Here is a 23,046-nt window from a genome sequence, read left to right as displayed (position 1 = left end):
TGCCCAGGCCTCCAGATCTATTTCTGGACTCTGCTTACATCTGTATATTAGACTCTTCCCTCTTCTCTGCAAAATGACTGCAGCAGATCCAGCCCTCATAGTCTCCAGAGTATTAAAGAGAATCAGTATTCTTTAAAATTTTTGAGATTGGCTCTTATTGGACTGTCTCAGGTCACCTGCTATTTACCAAGCCAATACCGTGGAAGAGATAACATACTGATTGGCTTAGCCTAGATCACATGTTCCTCTGTGGAGCCATAGATAGTGTCAGGTTCCCCAGAATTCCAAGGCTGAGACCACACACTATGAGTGCTGTAGAAGCAAGTAACAGGTGTCCACTATCAATAAATTTGGAAAACACAGGCTTATACTCACTTCTAAGTTCAAGCACAGTCCTGAAAAGGAGGAAGCCTTCAAGCCTAGAGAATAAGCATCAGGAAGAGATCAGTCCCATGAGATTTATGATCACCAAAACTTAATATAAGACTGTTGGAACAGAAGCCCTCTTAGGAGAAAATGTATCTGGTATGCTCACCACTTTTCCCTGGTGCATTGGAGAATGGCTGACATATTGTAAGCACTCAATAAATATTTGTTGAATTAATGAAAGAACTGTTTTGTTTTGTTTTTTACTTTAGAGAGAGAGTTCAAGCAGGGGAAAGGGGGGCAGACGGAGACAGAATCTTAAGCAGGCTCCATGCTCAAGACAGAGCCTGACACAGGGCTTTGATCCCACGACCCTGGGATCACGACCGGAGCCGAAATCAAGAGTCAGACACTCAACCAACTAAGCCACTCAGGCAGTCCTGAAAGAACTGGTTTCTAATGAAGGGCGTTTTATCTGAAAGCTTTGTTCTCATAGCGAAAGAAAATCCATAAAACTCTGAGTAAGCCCCTTCTGAGGAAATGGGCATAAGGAGGGAATTTTTTCAATGCTCCATGAGGTCTTGCTGTGCAGTTGCTGAGGCAGACCTACTTTCCTTTACTTCCCCACCTATCCTTACCAAAACACTCATCTGCTGAAGGAAGCTATCATCCATGTGTTCCTGCAACCTAAAATTAAATTACAACGTTCAGTACACAGCCCTATACGAGGAGGAATGGAAAGAGATCAAGACGATACCAGAAACTGTTTTTGTCCTTTAAAAAATGAACACTAGGGGCGCCTGGGTGGCTCAGTGGGTTAAGCGTCCAACTTCAGCTCAGGTCATGATCTCCCGGCTTGTGAGTTCAAGCCCCGCGTTGGGCCCTGTGCTGACAGCTCAGGGCCTGGAGCTTGCTTCTGATTCTGTCTCCCTCTCTCTCTTCTCCTCCCCTGTTCACTCTCTCTCTCTCTCTCTCTCTCAAAAATTAATAAACATTAAAAAAATTTTTTTTAATTATTTAAAAAAATTTTTTTAAATGAACACTAAAAACATGGCAAGATTATGAACTGTAGAGTTTCAAAGACAGGGGTGTGAATCGAGGCTCTGCTCTTTACTAATCATGTGACCTCAAGCAAATCACTTAACCTCTTAGAACCTGTTTTGTCATCTGTAAAATGAAGATGATCTCTCCTCATTCTTTAGTGTGACATGGCAAAATGCTTAGTACATTGTCTGCCACAATATTCAGTGAATGAATCATCATTATTATTCTCCTCATCCAAAAAACTTCAAACTGATTTAACTGAATAGTTCATTCAACTCACCAATTTTTCTAGGTGATGCCGAAGGCTAGTCTATTAAGATATTGCTCTGGAAAAATTAACGGTATTCACAAACAAGTCTTAAGAAATTACGCCTCAGGATATAAACAGAGACGAAACTGACGGTTACCATATATGGAAACACTGAGGAATTGTGAACAATTTGAGTGGTTACCCTTAGGAAGAAAAAGTCATATGAAGACGCTACCATTTTGAGAAGCATTTTAAAGATTACAAATGGATTAGTGAGAAAAAGGTAGAAGCACTTTAAGTGGGGAAAGATGTAGGTAAGAAGCCTTGGATATGGGGCTGTGTGTGCTATGACCACAAACAGTCCCACCTGGTTGAGGCAGAGAGGTTGATCAGAATGCCATAGCACTAGGACAGTGAGGCAATGTGGTAACTGATGGGAAATTAACAGGACCAATGACCAGTTCTAGCTGATGATAAATGATGATACTGGATTTGATTCTGTGCATTGATTTGCCATTTCCTCCTCCTTTTTCCATTTACCTGCAATCTCAAAGATGAGCAATCTTCCTTCTGGAGGTGGGTATGACAGACCATTTTGCAAGCACTTTAAATCCTTCAGGAAACACAAACATCTTGTGACCTGGAACAGTCACTTAGGATTCTGACTCAGACTGGGAATCTGAGTAATGCTGTGCTAATAAGCCAGAACGAGGCCATAAACATCTGGCTGCCCTACTTGATGGATCCTTGGCATTTGTCAGCAGGCCCTGTGAAGATAAGGTTGAGTCTGTCAGAAAATGTTTAAGGTCTACATGGGAAAAGAAGTCTTTTGGAATGAAAACAAGGCAGGGTACCTGAATATGACACCAGGATTTCCCTACTTTACTCTATTTCTATTATATAGGATGGGATGAGCAGAGAGTGCTCAGGCCAACCTTCTAAGGCACCTGGTTGGCCAAAGGAAGCCATTTTTATTATTTTTTAAAGTGTTTTATTTACTTTTGAGAGAGAAAGAGCACAAGCCGGGAAGAGGCAGAGAGAGACAGAAGATCCAAAGCAGGTGCCCACTGACAGCAGTGAGCCCGACACGGGGCTCGAACAAACAAACTGTGAGATCATGACCTAAGCTGAAGTTGGACACTCAACCAGCTGAGCCACACAGGTGCCTCTAAAGGAGGCTATTTTTTTTTTTTAATTTTTTAACGTTTATTTATTTTTGGGACAGAGAGAGACAGAGCATGAACGGGGGAGGGGCAGAGAGAGAGGGAGACACAGAATCGGAAACAGGCTCCAGGCTCTGAGCCATCAGCCCAGAGCCCGATGCGGGGCTCGAACTCACGGACCGCGAGATCGTGACCTGGCTGAAGTCGGACGCTTAACCGACTGCGCCACCCAGGCGCCCCTAAAGGAGGCTATTTTTAACTCTAATCCCATATTCACACCAAGCTGCCTTCCAATCTTGTTTTGGTTTCCAAATCCACTGTATTCCAGTCCCACTGTTGAGTGGTAGGTATTTGATTACATCTCAATAGACTGACCAAGAGATTATACAATTCCCAAGAGTAGAAAGTAAAACTCTGGAACAGAGTCAGCATTCAACAAATATGTTAAATACGATGTGCCAATTAGTCAGAAAGATACTATACCAAAGCAATGAGCTTGGCTGTCCTAACCATCACCTCAAACCCCAGTAATTTCATTTTACCTTGATGTTTCAACAATTATATATAATTTAAATACAATAGGCTGATGGAATCTTTATTTCCAACCCCAATTTCTCTGAAGTTCAGATCCATATTTCCAACTGCTATTACACATCAAAAATGTCCCATTGGTTGTTCTAACAGTACTTAAAACTCAAAGTGCTTACAATCAAAACCTTCACCTTCTTCCTCGTTCATCCACCCTATCCACAAGCCTATCTGAAACAAGGAAAAACTGCTTACCTTCTGTAACCACTATTTTGTTAACACTACCCTTGCTAACAGGGATAGCTGAGCCAGAAATCCAACTCTGCACTGTCTCATTTCTCTTTCTGTACCCACATCCCATCTAATTAGCAACCGAGGATTGTTGGCACTCCCTTCCAAACGACTCTTGAATTCAACTTCTCCTCTCCTTTCCCATCACCACGGATTAACGCGACCCTCATCACCTTGAGACTGACTCTAAGACTTTAACTGCTCTGGGTTTTCTCTCTTTCAATCCATCCTGTTAGTGATTTCAATATAATCTTTTCAATTCTCTACTTAGCATCCCTCAAAGACAATCCATCTAATATAGAGATATCTCGTACTCCTTCACGTACCACTCAGACCCTTTGTTTCTGCTGCCAAGCAGCCCTTGCCGTTTCTCCCTGCGGCATGCAGCCATTCTACCTTTACAGGGTGCATCTTCCAGGTCTGCGCTCATGAATGGACCCTTAGCCTAGAAGTCTCTTCTCTGTCGTTGTGCTATTGTTGTTGCTGTGTTGTTTTTTAATCTGAGCATATACTATAAATAGTTCAAAGCCCAACCCCAGAGTCCCTGATGCCGGCTGGAAGAAGGGATGGCTCTCTCTTCCATGGTTCCATAGATTATTACATTCCATCATCACACACCTATTAGATTTCATTGAGGGCTGTGGTGAGGCTTTGGCCACCTTTGTATCCCAGCACCTAGCACATGCAGGCACCCAGTAAATAATGGCGAACTTCAGTAGCAACTGTAGCTCTGTTTCCAGAGGTCCATCTAACAGTATGACCGAGGCCTTATATTTAAAAGTAGCCATTAATCTGTTATGCTTTGTCTTTTGTTGACAACTAAATACGCTAAAAGTTCTCTGGCTAGGGGTTATTCTCAGGCCAATATAAATGGTATTATGGGGCACCTGGCTGGCTCAGCTGGTTAATTGTCCCACTCTTGATTTTGGCTCCGGTCATGATTTCATGGTTCGTGAGATGGAGCCTCTCGTCTGGCTCTGCATTGGCAGCACGGAGCCTGCTTGGGATTCTCTGTCTCTCTGTCTCTATCTCTCTCTCTCTCTCTCTCACACACACACACACACACACACACACACACACACACACACATGCACACACACCTCTGCCCCTCCCCCACTCACACACGTTCTTTCTCAAAATACATAAACATTTTTTAAAAATGGTATTATGGGGCGCCTGGGTGGCTCAGTAGGTTAAGCATCCGACTTCGGCTCAGGTCACGATCTCACGGTCCGTGAGTAAGAGCCCCGCATCGGGCTCTGGGCTGATGGCTCAGAGCCTGGAGCCTGCTTCCGATTCTGTGTCTCCCTCTCTCTTTGCCCCTCCCCCATTCATGCTCTGTCTCTGTCTGTCTCAAAAATAAATAAAAACGTTAAAAAAAATGGTATTATGATCATTCCTGCATATGTTGTTTGGAACTCCGTTAACTTGCTCAGTCTCAACAACAACAACAACAGATCACAGGTAAAAAGCCCCCTTCAGAAAGGCAACGATGCAGTTAACTTTGGCTGCCATTACACCTTTCTGAACTATGTCTTCTGCATTCATAACTAACATCTCTGTTGCTCTAAGCACCTGGAACAGAAAAAGAGTGTATAACTGAGACATGTGTTACATTCTAGTGGAGATGGCATGGGTTAATCTGTGAATAATCAAACATTGAATTGATACTTCAATACACAAATTATTCTGTTCCTTTTCTTGTCTCAAAATGCTTAAATTTTCCTCATTCACATTAAAAAGTAATAATTTATGATATATGAGAGATAGCAAAGAAGTAACTATCATTTATTTTACTACATGTGAACATCTTTGAGGAAATACTGTTATCTTTTTTCAAATTTATCTATTTATTTTTAGTAATCTCTACACTCAGAGTGGGGCTTGAACCCATAGTCCCAAGGTCAAAAGTCGAACACTCTTTCAATGGAGCCAGCCAGGTGCCCTGGAAATCGTGTTATCTTAAAAACTTGCTCAGAATTGGTAAATTTGTATTTACATCTATTTTTCTGAATCATAGTATTTTTTTGCTACCTTTGTAGTTCAATATGATAAATTCTGGCTCTAACAGCAGTTATTGATTAGCAACTTGAGATATTAACGTCCTCATAAGGGGATGTCAATTATTACTAGTATCTGTGGAAGACAATGGTGCTGTGTGTGCCCAGAGAATGAGGGACATTGTCTTGCTCAATTGATTTTCAGTCAATGAGCTCATCAGCTAAATCTGATGGACTGACAGAGAACCCAAACATGAGGAAGGAACTGTAATGGACTAAGACAGTATGTTGGAATGCCCAGAGCAGTCAGATGAGGAAGGGCATCCAGCCAAGTCAAGAGATTCAGGCCAGACTCCAAATGAGCTGGAGCTAACAACAAAACAATATCTCTTGTTTTCGACCCTGTGCAAATTATAAAAACAAGAGGATGTGGCCATTGTGACATGTTCCCCCAAGCACCACTCATTTAGCTGGGGATTGAACAACTACCTAATACCAGAACCAGGCAGTGGAGAAAGGACCCCAGCCCTCATCCCAAAATTTAGAAGGAGCCACAGTGAATCCAGTAACCTGTAACTTTTCCTCTTTTAGCCAAGAAGTTTAGAATAGAGAACTTGTCTCCCACCAAAAACGACACTCTGATTTAGATCTTAGTCCTGGATTTGATTTGGACACATCCTTTAACCTCTGAATACATCATTGTGGAAGTAACAGTTTATTTTTTAAAAGTCCTATCCAGCTTATATAATCATACACATCCAATGATATTTAAGAGTCTTTGTAAACCCCAAAGTGCTACACAGAGGTAAGATAGAATTGTGGTCAGGCATCTACCAAGAACACTGGCTTTCTTCTTTTAATCCCTCGTCAACTATTGACCAAGCAACTATTATGCCAGCCACTGTTCTTAGTGACCCCACAGACATAAATATCCTCCAGGAGTATTTGTTCCCTCAGGGAGATTCAGATAATAAACACATAAGCTCAGTATGTTATATACTATGTTGGAAAGTGGCAAATGCTATGGAGAACAAAATGAAGCATGGGGTAAAGGGGGGGAGGGAGTTCAGAGGGAATAGTAGGAGCTTCAGTTATTTTTAAAAAGAGTGAGGACTGCACGGGGGGCTCAGTTCATTAAGCATCAAGTGACTCCTGATTTCGGCTCAGGTCATCACCTCCCAGATTGGTGAGACTGAGCCCTGCATTGGGCTCTGTGCTGACAGCCTGACAGGGGTAAGGGATTCTCTCTCTCCTCTCTCTCCGCCCCTTGCCCTGTTCGGCGCAGTGTTGAACTTGTGCTCTCTCTCTCTCTCTCTCACACACACACACACACACAAAATAAACATAAATAAATAAATAAATAAATAAATAAATAACAAAGTGAGCAAGTGGACTTGTAGGGAAGAGTTCCTGGAAGAGGGGAGGGCAGTGCAGGAGAGGGCCAGACAAGAAAGGAAAGCAGAGTGGGTGAGTGAGTAGGCCAATAGGAGGGGAGGAGTTCAGACAGCCACCGTTAAGATCATGGAGGGCCATTCTAAGTCCTTTGGGTCTTGCTCTGACCCGATCTGACTTCTGTTTTCAGAGGCTTCTTCTGGCTGCTGAATTGAGAACAGATTGTAGAGGCAAGTATGGGAGGAAGGAGCCCAGTCAGAAGACTCTGCAGGAGACCACAGAGTGTGATTTGGACCAGTGTGATAGTGGTGGGGACGCTGAAAGCGGGCAGTTTCTGGATGTGTTTAAAGGTCAAGCCATCAGGACTTCCTGACAAATTAAATGTACAGAGAGAAAGAGGATTTGAGGAAGCTTCCAAGGGTTTGGGTCTGAGACACCAGAAGACAGAGCGGCCAGCGATCGAGACGTGTTGATACAGCAGGTAACGGGAAGTCCTCTCCCTTTTCTCCTCCTGGTTGCTCAGGCAACCAGGAGGAGAAATGTGTAAGTGTGGATAGTGTGGACAGAGGAACAAAACTGAGACAGTCCTACTTGGTGACTGCTGGAAGGGACTGACCACTTTTACCACTTCATCTCTCTGCACCTCAGTTTCTCGTACTGTAACACGAGATGGATAGGCCAGCTGGATAATGGTAAAATGCCTTTTCAGTGGCTAAATTTGAGAACCTACATGCTACAACCAATTCTCACACTTTTCAAGATTTTTTTTAAATATATTTTTTTCTTGAAAAGTCTCCATAAGTAAATTCAATTGTTAAAACTATTCTTTTTGGGGTTTTCTTTTTGGCTTAAAATTATTTTGTGATCCTAGTCTGAACACCGCCCTCCCCCCACCAAAAAAGAATCTTAGTAAGACATTTAAAACAACAGCAACAGGGGTGCCTAGGTGCCTCAGTCGGTTAAGTGTCCGACTCAGCTCAGGTCATGATCTCACGGTTCATGGGTTCAAGCCCCGCATGGGCTCTGTGCTGACAGCTCAGAGCCTGGAACCTGCTTCAGATTCTGTGTCTCCCTCTCTCTCTGCCCCTCCCCTGTTCACACTGTCTCTCTCTCTCAAAAATAAATAAATGTAAAAAAAATTTTTTTAACAACATGTCCTGCAACTGTTTATACAATACCTCATTCCAGGGAGGTACATGGCTAATCAGGACACCTATTTCCTACTGTCATACTTAATTGGAAGTTTTGCTCACGAGGTTAAATTACAGCAAGCATTGTGTGTCACTGTGAAAATATTCCCTTTCGCTTTAATGGCACATGGGTGGACAAAAATGCTTCTAAGGCTGCCTGAAAGGACACCGGGCTCCTGTGGGTTCTTGCTGTCTTCTGCCAATACTTTTTCATTTTCCCTTAACAAAGGCAGTACATTGGTCCAGGAAGTTAAGAAGTTAGTAGAGAAGAATAAAGACCAAGCATCTGATATTCACAACCTGACGCAACAGAAGAATATAAATATACACAAATTAATTTAAGCCCATAGAAAATCTCTCAAACTGTGTAGCCTACAGCACATCTCCCCTTGTCCACAACATTCCATCAGGCCAGCGGAACATCATCAGCATCATTATAGCTTGTATATACTGAGTGCTAACCCTGTGCCAGGCATTGTGCCAAGGGTTGTCATGACAACTCAACCCCGTAAGAAGAGTGCCATCATAATTTCCATTGTCAAAGGAACAGGATGCACATCTAGGACCGCCTAACCTCAAGCCCAAGCTCAAGAGCACAGTGGGAGGATTGAGGCTTGGATGGAGATGGAATGCATCGTTTTCAATATACTGTCTCATTGTCATTATACTGTCTTCTAAGCCCTCCATTACCCGCCCTCTGCTTGAGGGTAGAGACCAAAGTGTGTGTTCGTACCACCAGCGTTCTGCAAAGCAGTTACGCACGAACAGAAAGTCCCGCGGACGCTCCATGATGAGTGGCACCTAAGCTGTCCGGTTCTTCGGGTTTTCCCAGCGCAGAGCCCGGTATATACTGCAGGCACTCCATCAATACTCGTTGGGTAAATAGTCAGAAAGACGATCCAGAGGGTGAGTGAGGAAACCTGAGGACAGGTGAAAAAGGGCACGCCTGGTGAGGCCTCCAGAGCCCCTCCCACTTATTTGCGCTCCTGCAGGTTTCTACCGTGAGGGGCCCCTGGTGTCCCCTCCTCCCTTCCCTACCCCTCTCGGCGACCTCGCTCAGCCAGAGGGGCGGCTGGCTGCGACGACCGCCCACTGGGTGGGTGGGGGCGAGCGGCGGAGGTCGGACCCCGGGAGCCACGCCCCACGCACGCGTCCCACGCACGCACACGCTCACGGGCAAACTCCACAGGCGCGCGCTCTGCCGCACCCCTGCTCATACTCTTTACACGCACCCCGGCGCGCGCGCACGTTCTTACACATCCTCCTACGCACAGACTGACCGGAGCACACGCTCACGTTCACACACACGCTGTTCACACCCACCCGCCCTCACACACCCGGCCTCATTCGCCCCGTCGTGTATTCACACACTCCTGTATCACACAGTCCTGCTTACAACCTCCACTCAAGCTCTCACACACCCACCCTCCTCAGTTGTATACACATCACACGCGCGCATGCTACTAACACTCGCACTCTTCACCTCGTCACACACACCCCGTCACCCGCTGTCACACGGTCACGTACGCCCCCGTTCTCAACTCTCACGCACACTTCACGCGCGCTTGCGCACACGGACTCACGGCAAATTCTCCCTCCTTGCACGCGCGCGCGCATGCGCACCTGTCGCGGAGGGGACGGAGGGCCCAGCGTGGGGGATGCGGTGTGTTTGGAGTTTGGGGGCGGTTACTGGTCGCGATGTCGTCGGGCTGTAGGTTCAATACGATCCCTTAGAGTCGCTTCGTTTTCCAATGAGAAGTTAGGGAGAAGGAGAGACTGACGCCAGGAAGAGGGTAGGGTGCGGGTCTGGAGCTCTAGCAGCGAAAGCGCCCGGAGCAGCGGACACGGCGCAGCGCCTCGCAGGGTCTCAGAGCCGATTTACCCCCATCCAGGGAGCGGCCTCTCGAGCCTCTTAGAGCCTCGGCCTCCCCGGGCTTCACCCACGCGTGGGGTTTGGGGGTTGAGTGAGGACCGACTTCAAACTGTCCTCCCCCCCCCCCCCCCCCACCCCGCAGCCGCGCAGCCCGGTTCCCGCGCTCAGTCCCTGTGGCCCAGGGGACACAGCGCAGGACGCTGTGGGCTAGGGTGAAAAGAGGAAGACCTCGGTTTGAATCCTCCAACTGCCACTTGGAAGCTCTGGGGCCTTGGACAATTTGGATAGCCTCTCTGAGCCTTAGTCTCCTTTAATGTAGGATGAGGAATCATTCAACGAATAGGTATCTCACTCCTAATCTATGCCAGCTCTAGGCTGGGTGTTTGGCATGCTCGGTGAATAAACAAAACAGACCCAGTCTCTTGCCCAGGTGCAGCTTGTAGTCAGTTGGGGAGGGACAGATACCCAACCAACCAGTGGACATATGTATTGATTATAATGAAGGTTTTTGGAGTAAAAGAATAAGCTGTTGTTTTCACCCACTTCAATGTCTTTCAGCACTTACTACGTTCAGGGTGCAGGTGAATAAAAACAATCACATTCAATACCTTCATCCCAATGCCAGTTTGTGCCCCATTGTATGGGCCACATTAGAATGGCTTTTGTGATCTTTTTGTGTGTGTGTGTTTATTTTTGAAAGAGAGAGAGACAGAGCTAGTGGGGGAAGGGCAGAGAGAGAGGAAGAGAGAGGCTCCCAAGCAGTCTCCAAGCTGTCAGATTGGAACCTGATGGCAGGGCCTGAACCCACAAACCGTGAGATCATGACCTGGAGCTGAAACCGAGTCGGATGCTTAACCGACTGAGCCACCAAGGCGCCCTCTTTGTGATCTTTTACAGAAAACCCACACTAACCAAGAAGTGAACAATAACCAAATGAGTAAATGATAAAAGTAACTACCTTGCTGGGTCATTGTGAAAAATAAATGATACATTAAAACTCTTACTCATACCCTGGCATATAACAGGCCCTCAATAAATGCCAGGTATTATTAGGCGATAGCAGTGCCTAAAACTCCAGATCCCCTGCATTAGATAAACAGCGTCTGAATCCTGGCTCTGCCACCTTTAGTTGTGTGACCTTGTAAGTCTTTGGACTTCATTAAGATTCCGGATTCTTAAACAAGAAACAGCCATAATATTGGTGTTTTATCCAACAGATCAAATAAGGTCATGCAGGCAAGGTTCCTCATTCAGGGCCAAGCACACAGGGAGCTCAGAAAATGGTGGTTATGAAGACTGGCCTACTGAGATGGCACCTGCTTCCTGTGCAACACAGACCAGCAAAGCTGCAAAGTTTCTCCAGGCCAAAGGACCCTTGAAATTTAAAGCTGAGTCCCAAGTAGGGTCTTCCAGGACTCGAGGCCTTTGATAGGGGTAAAGAGTAGGGTGTGGGGAAGTTCCCCTGGTAGGTCCAGGTTTGGGGGGCTGCTGAAGGAGACAGGTATGTCCAGAAATCAAAGGCTAGAGAAACTCCAACTTGAGCGTCTTCAGGGTGGGAGCACCAAGCTAGGAGACTTGGAAATAGAAGCTCAGCTTGGAAAAGGCAGGCCCTCGTGGAGAGATGATTGGGCTGCTCTAGCTTCCTGCTTCCTCCCTGTGAAGCCTGGGGCTCTGATGGGTCATTCCCCAGGTCTAGGGCACACAGACCTGCAGGTCCAGGATAGTAATAAAAACTAGAGATGCCCAAGACACCAGGTACCAGGCCCAGCGCTAAGCAGTCCTTAATTCCTCCCAAGGACTGGAAGGTGGGGGCATTTTTCCTATCTACCAGGCACAGAAACAGATTTTTCCACCAATCTCCCTGGCTTCCTTTTAGTTCTTGCAATTAACTGAGCAAGAGAAACTCTTCCCTGCTTCTCTGTGCACCCTTCCGCGACCATCGAACACATTCCTCATGAGTCACTTCAGACTTCAGTTTTATCCACTCATAGAGCCAACTGGGCTTTTCTTTGATATTCATGCTACCTTTTGCAATTCACGGCCTCTGAATTCATTTGTTCATTCATTTTAAGGTACTAGAAACTCCCAAGGGACTTACCTGCCTTGTGCAACGGAATTCCCCTTACGCCCAGAGCCCGGCAGAGAGGAGGCACTCCATACATGCTTTCCAACCACCAACTGCTGAAGGAGGCTCAGGTTAAGTCATTCTCTTCAGGCTCCAGGATAAGCGGGGTAGGATTTCTCCCTGATTTCTCAACCCTCACCTGCATCAGAAACACACAAAGCCGGTTTTTGTTTGTTTCATTCTTAAGTTTGGGTCCCGCACCATTAAACCAAATCTCTTAGGCATTTATACATTATACTTTCATAATGCTGTCCAGGTGATTTTTGTAGATGACCAGAAAGGCCAGATCACTAAAAATGATAAAGGTTCACTCTCTTTTGGGTAGCATTAAAAACAACAACAACAACAACAACAACAACAAAAAACTGTCTTGGATTCCATTACTAAGCAGCTATTTCAGGCCACTGCTTTCAGCAAATTTTGGGCCAAGGGATGTGGGGAACTCGAACGAGTGGACGCGTGTGAATAATTCCGCCTTCCCCTTAGGCTCCCAGCAACCTCCTCCCCAACCAAACAAAACCACCAACTCTGAAAAAGGTAGTGTTAAAAAAAAAAAAAAAAAAAAAAAAAAAAAAAAAAGGCCAGCGCTGGGAACTGGAGAGGGAGGGAGGGAGGTGGAGCATTTGCTTCAATTATCCGGATAATTGTTCCCTACCTCAGGTCATTGTTACCGAAATGAAACAATATTCTATTGGATCCAGTCCTCGCCTTTTCAGGCGTGCTCCCCGCAGGGCCTAGCACACGCTGGGCACCGAGTAGGCGCTCAATAAATTTTATTCTGATGACAGAGGAGAGCTTTTAAGGGTGGGGGAGGGATGTCCTGTTAGGCTTAAGGATTTGGGGGGGGGTGAATGTCAATTAAGGTGAGGCGGGGAGCAGAGGGGCTGTGTGGTAGGCCCTCGGTGTCACCAAAACTCTGTTCAGAGGGTACGGAGCCCGGGCCGCTCCCGAAATTCTGAGCCAGACTCCTCACTCCTTTCCCACAAGCCTCTTCCCACCCCCTTCTCCGGGGGCCGAATTGAACTCTCGCGCCTGTGGCGAGCACAAAGGCGAACTGAGGTTTCTCAATGGCCCCTCCGCTCTGAATGCGCACTCGGCAGAAGCAAGACCACTTTTTGGCGGTGGGTGAACACGCGGCCCGCAGCCTGCCCTCTCCGCGCAACGCGCTGGCCGGGCGCTGCGTTAGAAATAACACTAGTCGCGCAGCTGAAGGCAGAGCCGGGCACCGGCCCCTCTTCACGCTGCCAGCGTAGGAATGTGGGGGCTGACTCCTAAGTGCCCTGCTTTCATCCCGACTCCAGGCTTTTCAAGAGAGGCTTAGATTCTCTGAGTGTGTATTTGCTAATTGCAGCCTCGGCTTTAATGAGATTCTTTGAACTCCCCCACCCCCCAGTCCGGTTTGTAGGTTACAGCCTTATCTGGGGACCCTCGTTTTCCACCCCAGCTACACGTCTGTGAACAATCGCCTCTCCGGCCCCTGAAAAGGAGAGCGAGCGCCCCATTTCTGCTGAATGCACGTCTCAGTTCATCCAAGGCTGGCGGGCTTTTGATGGCCACAATGCGAGTTACGCCCAAAGAGTGTCTCTTTGGTCAGATCGACAACGCTTGGCTTCACGTTTGCAAGTTAAACGGGCAGAAACCCGGCTGAAACTCCCACGCCAGACGCCGGGGACGCTTCCCTCCGCCCAGTTCAGAGCAGCACTGGGGACTGGGTCTGGGCAGGGGGAAGAAGGGAGGGAGCGGGAGTTGTCAGGGGGCGGCGCGGGAAAACAGTCCTGATTCTAGGCCGCCATCTAGAAGAAAGGGGGGGGGGGCAGGGCCATTTTCTCTGATATATCCCTCTTGTTTTTATTTTTATTTTTTTCAGTTTGCTTTGTCGGCAGCTTTACCCCAACAAACAAACAAAAAATGAGAGCGTTTTTCTGCTTGTCTTCACCCAGGTAGCTGCTTTCCTCCAGCCCCTGAAAATGTGACTCCTTCATAAAATCAAAATTTATGATTATTCAAATGTTGGGGACTGTGAAAAGAGAGGAAGAAAGAGAGAAAATTAATATTGCAGCTGTTCTTCTGATTAATGAGAGATAATTGCTCATGAAAAGTCACCCCTGTGGCATTTTGTTGTCTCCTGGATCTTTGTTCTTTTCCACTATTATTGAGGACTTTCTTGAAGACTAAGCGGTTCTTTTCAATTTTTGGGTATTCAGAAAGGGTTGCCTGGTTACAGAGAATGGGGAAATCTCGGGCTATATCGGGTAAGATGTGCCACAGACAGCAATATCACAATGCCACTCGGAGAAAAGGATGGATACAAGTTAACGATGCGCTTTCAATAAAACATTCATAGACTTGTTCACGCTTTGATAATGACCTCATTAAAGGGAGCTGGGGGCAAGTAAGTCCTGTCTCCTGTTTGTGTTCGGCTAACAAAACCCAGCTTTGAGATCATTCATCGCTTTGGAAACTAATATGAAATCAATGTAAGAGGAGCAAATAAATCCGAGGCCGGCCCCGCCGACTCCTGGGCTGTCCCGCCCTGCTCTCGGCCTCCGTTTGGGGCAGAAGAACCGTGTAGGCAAATGCTAAAACTGAGAGGAAAAAGGAGGACTGGGGATGGGGAGGGGGGTACTTTGGAGGGGTGCAGAGGGAAAGACAATGTGGGAGTTACGGATGGAAAAACAGCTAAGCACATCAGTAGGTCAGAACTCTAGGGCCTGTGGAATAAGCAACGGCTAAGTCCACATTCTTTGCTTTTCCTGACTTTGCCCATGAAAGGAAATAGAAAGAGTGGGAAGCAAGAGGGGAATGTGAGGTCCAGGTCAGGTGTGACCCTGGATGGGGGAAGTACTGGAACACTTCTCGAAAGCTACAACCAAGAATTGAAATCTCAAGGTTGAGCTAGGAGGAAACTGCTCCTCCAGGCTCAAGTTGGAGGATCCAGGGGCAAGAAGACGGCACCTCTAAACTGCTTTGATTTTTTTTCTCATTTGAGGGTAGGGGTGGGGTACCCTGACTGGTGTGTGTTAGGGGGAGAGGAGGGGACAGTTTTGTTACCTTCATATCTGTGACATTGTCTTGCACTCAAGGAAGACAAAGCCATCCTCTGTCATCCCAGCAAAAGAGAGGAAATCAAAGGATCCCCCCTCCCCTTAAAAGAACTAATTTTCTCCTTGAATTATGAAAGTAATGGCTTAGGTAACAGCCTGTACTCTGTACCCGACTGCTTAATACCGAATAAATCCTTCCACGTGGCTCCCCGAGTCGTGGCAATTAGAGCTCATTATAGGCTCATAAGAGCTCTCATTTCAGGGATTACTTAATGGACGATGAAATTTTATCGGACAGAATCACTGAGAAATAAAATTGCGTGGCAGCGGGGGCACGGTGGGGGCACACTGACGGGCTGCCCAGGGGTCCCCTTCTGCTTTGAGCAGGTTCGAGGTTCTGCTGTCCTGGGGAAGGGTCTGGCTGGTAGCTGCTCAGGGCCATGGAGGGTAGGCTTCCTTTGGGAGTGGGGGTGGCAAGGCACAGTGGGGCCAACTTCTGAAGATAGGGCTAACGAGAAAGAGGGAAACTGAGAGAGCCAAAGAGAATTAATGAGAAGAACCTGAGAACCTCCAATGTGGAACGTGACCCCAAAAGACTTGCTTTTGGTGGGCTTGAGCAATGTATTTATTTTTCTGAGCAATTTACTTTAAAAATGTTTTTAATTGCACTTAGTTAACATACAATGTTATGTTAGTTTCAGGTGGACAATACAGTGACTCAGCACTGCCATACATCGCCCTGTGTTCATCACGAAGGCTCAAGCAATTTCACCAGGTCTTCTTACAAGCAGGTTTCTCTGACATGGTCTGCTTTCAGCCCCAGTCTGGCCCCAAGCTACTGTACCCCTTACAGCCCTAAGTGACCCCCACTCCCCCCCCCAGCCTCTCACTTTTTGCAAAATTCCTTAGCACTCCAACTGGATGTTTCCATATTTATACAGAAGTTAAATTAGTTGTTCGAGCTTCATAATTAGGATTCTCTAAAGTAAAATTGGGCCTTCTATAAGCACACATTCCAGCACATCAACATGGGGATTCTAGAGTGAGCATACCCAGAATCACCGGGAACACAGTGACCCAAACGGTAAGCCCAAAACAAACCTCAGATAACCTACTACCTAACCCAGAAGACGAAAAAGGAGAGGGAAAAGTTATTACTTTTCTTTGAGCACTCACAAAGTGAATAAATACATACATATAGGTATGTATTAGATAAATTTTTAAAAGTGTATGTATACATAGATGTGCACATACAAATATACATCCACACACTTGCAAAGTGAATGGGAAAATCATGTCACCTATTTGGACAATTTAGGCCTTTAAAAAACACCCAGCCATCAAACATCTCTTAGTGGTTGAGCTTCCAGGGTTCTCAGGGTTGGAATGATTTCGGGACTAGCTGCGTCCTCCCGACTGGAGCGAGGGCGGGTGGGCAGGCAGGCCGGGTTGAGGCTGAACGTCTGTGATGGCTGCATCGTCAAACCTTGTGGTACAAAAGTAGTTACAGCTGAGCTGCCCTGAGTTAAGCCCTGAGACTCCTTAATTGTTGTCACAAGATGTTGGATTAGCACATTTCTGGAATAGCTGTCTGTTTACACTCTGGAGACCCACCGTCCACTAACCGCTTTCTAATTGAATTCTAATCACATTCAAATAGCTCAATAACCAGCCTCAGCTGCAATTCATAAAACTTTAATTGCCATCCATAAATCCTGGGCTCCCCAGAGCGGGGCGTCCATACAACGCAATTACACTTCTCCGGCAGGCAAGAGAAACTGTCCCAGAGATGAAAAAGGGGAGAGAAGAGACAGAGGGCAGAGAGGTGGCCATGCCTCCAGCGGAGAAGCTGTTGCTCCCCTGGGATTTGGGCACTTGGTTCTCACAGGTGGAGGGAGTCCCGTCCCCAAGTTTCTTAACACCAGTGTGAACTCAGATCTGAAGTCTGCTGTTTGGGAAAAAGGATCAGACTCTATTGCTTGCTCCCTGCCCCGACCAGATTTTCTCCAGTGGGGGTGGGGGAAGACCTCACCTTCCCCAAAGATCAACAGCCCCTAGCTTGACAGCCACCTTCTGTCACACAGCCCCTAATACACATCTTCCACTGAAGACGGTGCCCCCCAGATTTCCTTTACCAAGCCACTTCTCCCATCCTGAGGCAGGATTCCTCCCGTAGGTCAAATCCCTTCAACCTCTCTCAGCTTTTAAAGGGGTGCAGCGTGGAGAGTGCTTGCTGGTTAGGCTGCCAGCCGCCCAAGGTCAGGCTGTGAAATGTAAAGGGGCAGGAAGTGGCGGGACCCAGAGCAAAGGCCTTCCCCAAGCCCTGCCCAGTCTCCAGGAGGGCTAGGGTTTGGGTCCTCTCCAAAATCATAGGGATGGAGTTTGCAGGGGTGTCCCGGGAAAGGCATCGGCTTGGAGAAAGGAGAGTGACGCTTCAACGCCTCTCTCCGCCACAGGGCATGCTGCCGATTACAAAGGAGCGCGAGGAAGTGTCGCTGATCCCAGCGGCCCCAGGGAAGCCCCAAGTGCAAAGGCATCTTGGAGCTTCTCAAGCATTCGAATGAAAAGCTCGGCAGCTTCTTAGCTGGGAGGCCTCACTGGTACGCCCCGGATCCGTCACGAACTAACCACCTGAATGACTGTGGCCAAGTCCAAATGCTGGGGGACTGTGTGTGTGTGTGTGTATGTGTGTGTGTGTGTGTGCGCGCGCGCGCGCGCGCGTGTGTCCGTGGTGCAAACCGCGATCCCGGGCTGGGCTACTGCCAGTCCGCGCCCACACGGTCGTGCTCCAAACTGCAGGCCTCACACTTTACCGCGCCTCAGCCTCGGCTGGTACAGAAGGGCAGGGAGCATTGGGCATCCCTATTACAAAGGCCTCAAGGTCCCCACCTGGGGCGCTTTTCGGCCGGGCGTGGGGAAGAGTTGGGCTGGGGCCCAGGCCAGGGAAAGGGGTAGAATGGGGGATGCAGCTCTGATTTCTCGAGAAAGCGTGGAGAAAGAGGGGGAGGAGGCCGGCGTCCCCGCGAAATTCACAAAACCTACACTTTGCAAAGTCCCCCCCCTCCCCCTCCCTCGAGTTCTTCCCTGCAGCGCGCCCGCCCCTCCTCGCCGCTTCTGTTGTGACTCGGGCAGCCTATCCCGAGGGTGGGGAGCTGCTGAGGAGCCTGAGCCGAGCGGTACTCTGCAGCATCACGTGCCGGGGTGGGGGCTATAAAATCCCGGAGCCGGGGCGCCGGGCGGGGGACGTGAGGACCAGCCCTCTCCAGGGACCCCTTTGTTCGCAGCCCAGACGCCGAACACCTCCGCGTCCCCAAGGGCTTGACCGCCTGCGTCCGCGCCGCACCCGGGGCAGAGCTCAGAACAGGAGAGGGGAGGGGGCGCCAGCGCCGGCCACCGGGCCCTCCAGCCACCCACCCCTCCCGACATGTCGCGCTCCTTCTATGTCGACTCGCTCATCATCAAGGACTCCTCGCGGCCCGCGCCCTCGCTGCCTGAGCCGCACCCCGGGCCAGATTTCTTCATCCCGCTGGGCATGCCATCCCCGCTGGTGATGTCTGTGTCGGGGCCCGGCTGCCCGTCCCGCAAGAGTGGCGCGTTCTGCGTTTGCCCACTCTGCGTCACTTCGCACCTGCACTCCTCTCGTGGGCCGGCGGGCTCCGGCGGCGGGGGCGCCGGGGCGGGGGGCGCAGGGGCCGGGAGTGGTGGGGGAGCGCCGGGGGGCGCCGGGACCCTGCCCCTGCTCAAGAGTCAGTTCTCTTCGGGTCCTGGGGACGCTCAGTTCTGCCCGCGCGTGAGCCACGCGCACCATCATCACCACCCGCCGCAGCACCACCATCACCACCATCAGCCCCAGCAGCCAGGCTCGGCCGCCGCTGCCGCAGCCGCGGCGGCCGCGGCGGCGGCCGCGGCGGCCTTGGGGCACCCTCAGCACCACGCACCTGTCTGCGCCGCCACCACCTACAACGTAGGGGACCCGCGGAGATTCCACTGCCTCACCATGGGTAGGGTGGGGTCTCTGGGCACCTGCGCGCCGCGCCTTCGCGGCTCCCGGGAGCAAACTTTCCGCCTCCAGGGGAGGAAGTGGCAGCCTGGGGGGCGGGGTGGGGTGGGAGGAGGGGCTTTTCGTGTAACTGTGGAGACGTCCCCAGAAGTTCCACGAAAGTGGAAGTTAGCTTCGAACCTCTCCAAGCAGCCTGGTGCTTTCACGCCCGCTACCTGGTGTCCGAGTCTTGCACAGTATCGGGGCCTTTGGGACCTCGCACTCGAGGGCTGAGAAAGCGAAGGCTAACTGCGTGAGGGTTGGGGGTGGGTATGTTGGAACTTCGGTGTGGCAGTCCGTCGTCGAGGCTAGCTGAAGCGTTTCGATGCTCTGGGCTAAGCCTGCTTGCCTCTCTGCTGGGCTTGAAGGGAGACGACCGGACAGCGCAAGCCCCGACCCCTCCTTTAAGCCTCTGACTTTACATCTCGCACAGCATAGGCCTTCCTTCACTTGCTTTGGGCGTCTCTGTCCTTCCGTGCTGAGTAACGAAGTGCCGTGGAATGGGAAGGGGTGAGGGATGGATACAGGTGTTTGGTTGAGCTCCGCGGAAGGGTCCTTGAGAGGCGTCCCTTCCAAGGGATGGCGCGTGGGGTGGGAACACGTCATCCGAGAATGACCTCTCTGCCCTCTCTTGGCCGGTCTGCAGGGGGCTCGGACGCCAGCCAGGTACCCAATGGCAAGAGGATGAGGACGGCGTTCACCAGCACGCAGCTCCTGGAGCTGGAGCGGGAATTCTCCTCCAACATGTACCTGTCTCGACTCCGGAGGATCGAAATCGCGACCTACCTGAACCTGTCGGAGAAACAGGTGAAAATCTGGTTTCAGAACCGCCGGGTGAAGCATAAGAAGGAAGGCAAGGGCACACAGAGGAACAGTCACGCGGGCTGCAAGTGTGTCGGCAGCCAGGCTCACTACCCGCGCTCGGAGGATGAGGACTCCCTGTCGCCGGCCTCGGCCAATGATGACAAGGAGATTTCTCCCTTGTGAGGGAGGGATGCCTCCGCCGCACCACACGCGCCTGGCAGCCCCCACGCCACCAACGCGCCTGGCACGCAGGGCGCCAGATCCTCAGCCACTGCGTGGTCCCATTTGGAGAAGGAGGGAGCTGAGTACTGGCCGAGCGGAGTAGTCTGGCCTGACCCTTCGCATCTCCTCCTTGACCTATATGTTTGAAGATCCACTCGAAGTTATAGATCGTTTTTTTTTTTTAATGTAAATAATCTAGATTCAACTCAGTCTTGTCATGTAACAGAGGAGGGGAGGGGAAAACAGGGTTGATTCAAGTTTAACACTGTGTGGGGCTTTTTGAAAGCGCATGTCCTTTCCCCTTCCCTACAGTCTTACAGGACCTAAGAAGAACACCGGGTTTCTTGATTATTTTCTTTTGTTGTTGTTGTTGTTTTAGTGAAAGCGTATGAATTTCAAATAACTTAGAAAATTAAATGCTGTAGGTCTCGCTTTCTGAAAATTTGCCTGGGGAGAGATTGGAATTCAAGTTGCTGGAAGTCCCTTTGTATGTGAATAGTTTTATATAAAATTTATATTTATATTTATTTAAATAAATGAAACAAAATCAAGGTTTTAAACTTGTGGTGCTTGCTCTCACCATCTTTCCCCATCTTCCTCTCACCTGTATCTTGAAAAAAACATGGACGGGGCGGAAAACGTGTCTGAGAATTTAGAGGAAAGTGTTGACCAAAACCTGGTAATGTAGGTCTTTGGTTGAGGGAGTATGTGGTACACCATCAGGCATGATTTTCACCTACCAAGTAGTAACTCCCCATCCTCAAAACAGCTAAGCCATTCACAGTGGCTAGGACAGGTCACTCCGTTTAAAGTGACACTGACAATTAATGACGGGCAAACCTTTTGATTTATTTAACAGGGAAAGATTCTTTCTGTGGCAGTTTCCCTCTCCCTGCCTTTCCCCATCTCTCTCAGTACTAAAACCCGAGTCATGTGAAGGAATTTGAATAGTCAGAATCGTTTTAGGAAGAGCAGCAATCCATCATCAGGGTGGAAGCACACACAAGGAAACTTACAAATGATGCTGCAAGTGACTAGAAACCTTACTTCCTGGCTGTTCCAGTAGCTAAGAAATTAGCTGGTTTCCACGGTGCCAAGGAAACAAACAGACAGGCACAGGGAATTATTCTTCCCAAAGGTTTATATTCTCACTTTTCCAAAATAGCTCAGAGGTGCTTTGGACTCTTGCAGGGTTTTTTTGGTCTCCCTAACTTTAGCCTAAACCTGTTCCCTTATAGTCCCTCTCTTCCTCATAGTCTTGCAGAGTTAATTTCTGCAAACCTGGTCCTGGAGATTTACTCTAGCTCTGCCTTTAGCGGGGCCACCTGGCACTCTGCTCAGTGCAGCCAGGACCTGTCATCCAAGGGAGAGAAGTGAAGCTGGAAATGTGGAAACTAGATCTCATTCCCTGCAAGCTGAGCCCACTAACATCCATTAGCGTTATTATTATATAATTATTTTCTGGAAAGATGCCACCCAAGAGGTTCAAGCCATAGGAACTGTTTACAACACACATTTCTTTAGGTCTGATTTACTTTAGGTATGTAGGAACTGACACCTCACCAGGTGGGATGGGGCTCTAAAACGAGGTCTGGAAGCTAGTTTGGGAAAAGGGGGAAAGGAGGGAGGATGTGATCATGGTCTTTCTTTCTTTCTCCCCCCCCCCACCCCCCCCCCCACGTGCCTCTCTCTCTCTCTCTCTCTCTCTCACACACACACACACACACACACACACACACACACACACACACTCACGGGAGGCTCAGGAGAAGGAAAGCCCCCCTCCCAACTTCCGAGGCCCGCCGAGGTCAGTTCCCATTCGGGTACCGGCTGGGGCAGGAGGGAAGGAGGAGGGATCGCGCAGCGTCGGACTGAATAGGGAGCGGCCGAGGCTTTGTGCAGAGACGTGGGCCTGGTCCTGCGCAGCGGTCACAGGCATCCAGCTCTCTCCTGCCCGGGCTTGGGAGGCTCAGCCTCCGGGTCTCTCTGTCACGCGCGGAGCCCCGGGCCGGTCACGCCGGCCCACTGCCTTTCCTGAAGGTCCCGTCTCCCTCTTTCCCAATCAACAGTCCTCTCTCTGCACGAGTCCAGGGGTGGGAGGAAAGGGGTTTCGAGGCGAGAACCGGCATTTACGGAGAATTCTTTTCTCGGGAAAGAACAGGAAGGACAAAGCGCCCCTGCGGCAGCTCTCTGCGCTCCTGCTCAAAGCGAAGCCTCAGCGGGGAGGTCGGCACACACCTCCGTCCCCCTCCCACCCACTCCGGGCTCTGCCCCCGAGCCGTCCCGCGCTCAGGCCTGGCCCTTCCCAAGTTCTAGCCGAGGACGAACCCGAGCTTCTGCGCCTCGCCTGGCTTCACCCCAGGCCCTGCGCCCGGAGCGCGGAGCCACGCACCTGCCACACCCGTGCCGTGCGGCGCGCCCAGCTCCACCGCCCTGCGAGGGACACGCGGCGCCAGCCCTTCTCGCCAGGTTTTGGGCTGCTTGGATGGTCTCAGCCCCTCTCCTTCCTGTCTTTGGGGGGAAATTCCTCAGGGAAGAGAGAATAAACAATGCACTCCCCGCCCCCACACACACCACTAACAGAGGCAAAAAGTTTCAGGCACAGATACCTATCTAGACTTTGGACATTCTCCAAAGACACCTTCTCTAGGGTTTTCAGGGAGGTTCTAGGATATTAGGTGCGGAGTGGACCTTCTTCTCACTGTAAGAGTGAAC

General features: G+C 49.4%; 1 protein-coding gene and 1 long non-coding RNA gene across 4 annotated transcripts; both read left to right on the top strand.

Moving 5' to 3' along the window:
- The first annotated feature begins 8,782 nt into the window (after positions 1 to 8,782).
- On the top strand, positions 8,783 to 13,917 carry LOC147581991 (uncharacterized). Of its 3 annotated transcripts, none has more exons than XR_015250449.1 (3): positions 8,783 to 9,067; positions 12,170 to 12,329; positions 13,616 to 13,917. It is a non-coding gene; the product is annotated as an uncharacterized LOC147581991 (long non-coding RNA). The 3 variants fall into 3 exon arrangements; XR_015250447.1 differs by having other exon boundaries at positions 8,783 to 9,130; XR_015250448.1 differs by lacking the exon at positions 13,616 to 13,917 and having other exon boundaries at positions 8,783 to 9,130; positions 12,170 to 12,556.
- Positions 13,918 to 18,519: 4,602 nt separating this feature from the next.
- Positions 18,520 to 20,882, top strand: GSX2 (GS homeobox 2). Its single transcript, XM_025921485.2, has 2 exons — positions 18,520 to 19,267; positions 19,952 to 20,882. Exons 1-2 carry the CDS (start codon positions 18,691 to 18,693, stop codon positions 20,290 to 20,292), a joined length of 918 nt encoding a protein of 305 aa, XP_025777270.2. The 5' UTR covers positions 18,520 to 18,690; the 3' UTR covers positions 20,293 to 20,882.
- Positions 20,883 to 23,046: the final 2,164 nt, after the last annotated feature.

The sequence above is a fragment of the Puma concolor genome, chromosome B1 (genome assembly GCF_028749965.1).
Source record: "Puma concolor isolate L17-30 chromosome B1, mPumCon1.1.hap2, whole genome shotgun sequence".
NCBI classification, from domain to species: Eukaryota; Metazoa; Chordata; class Mammalia; order Carnivora; family Felidae; genus Puma; species Puma concolor.
The sequence above is the reverse complement of the archived record's forward strand: the minus strand, read 5'-3'. Positions and strand labels throughout refer to the sequence as shown.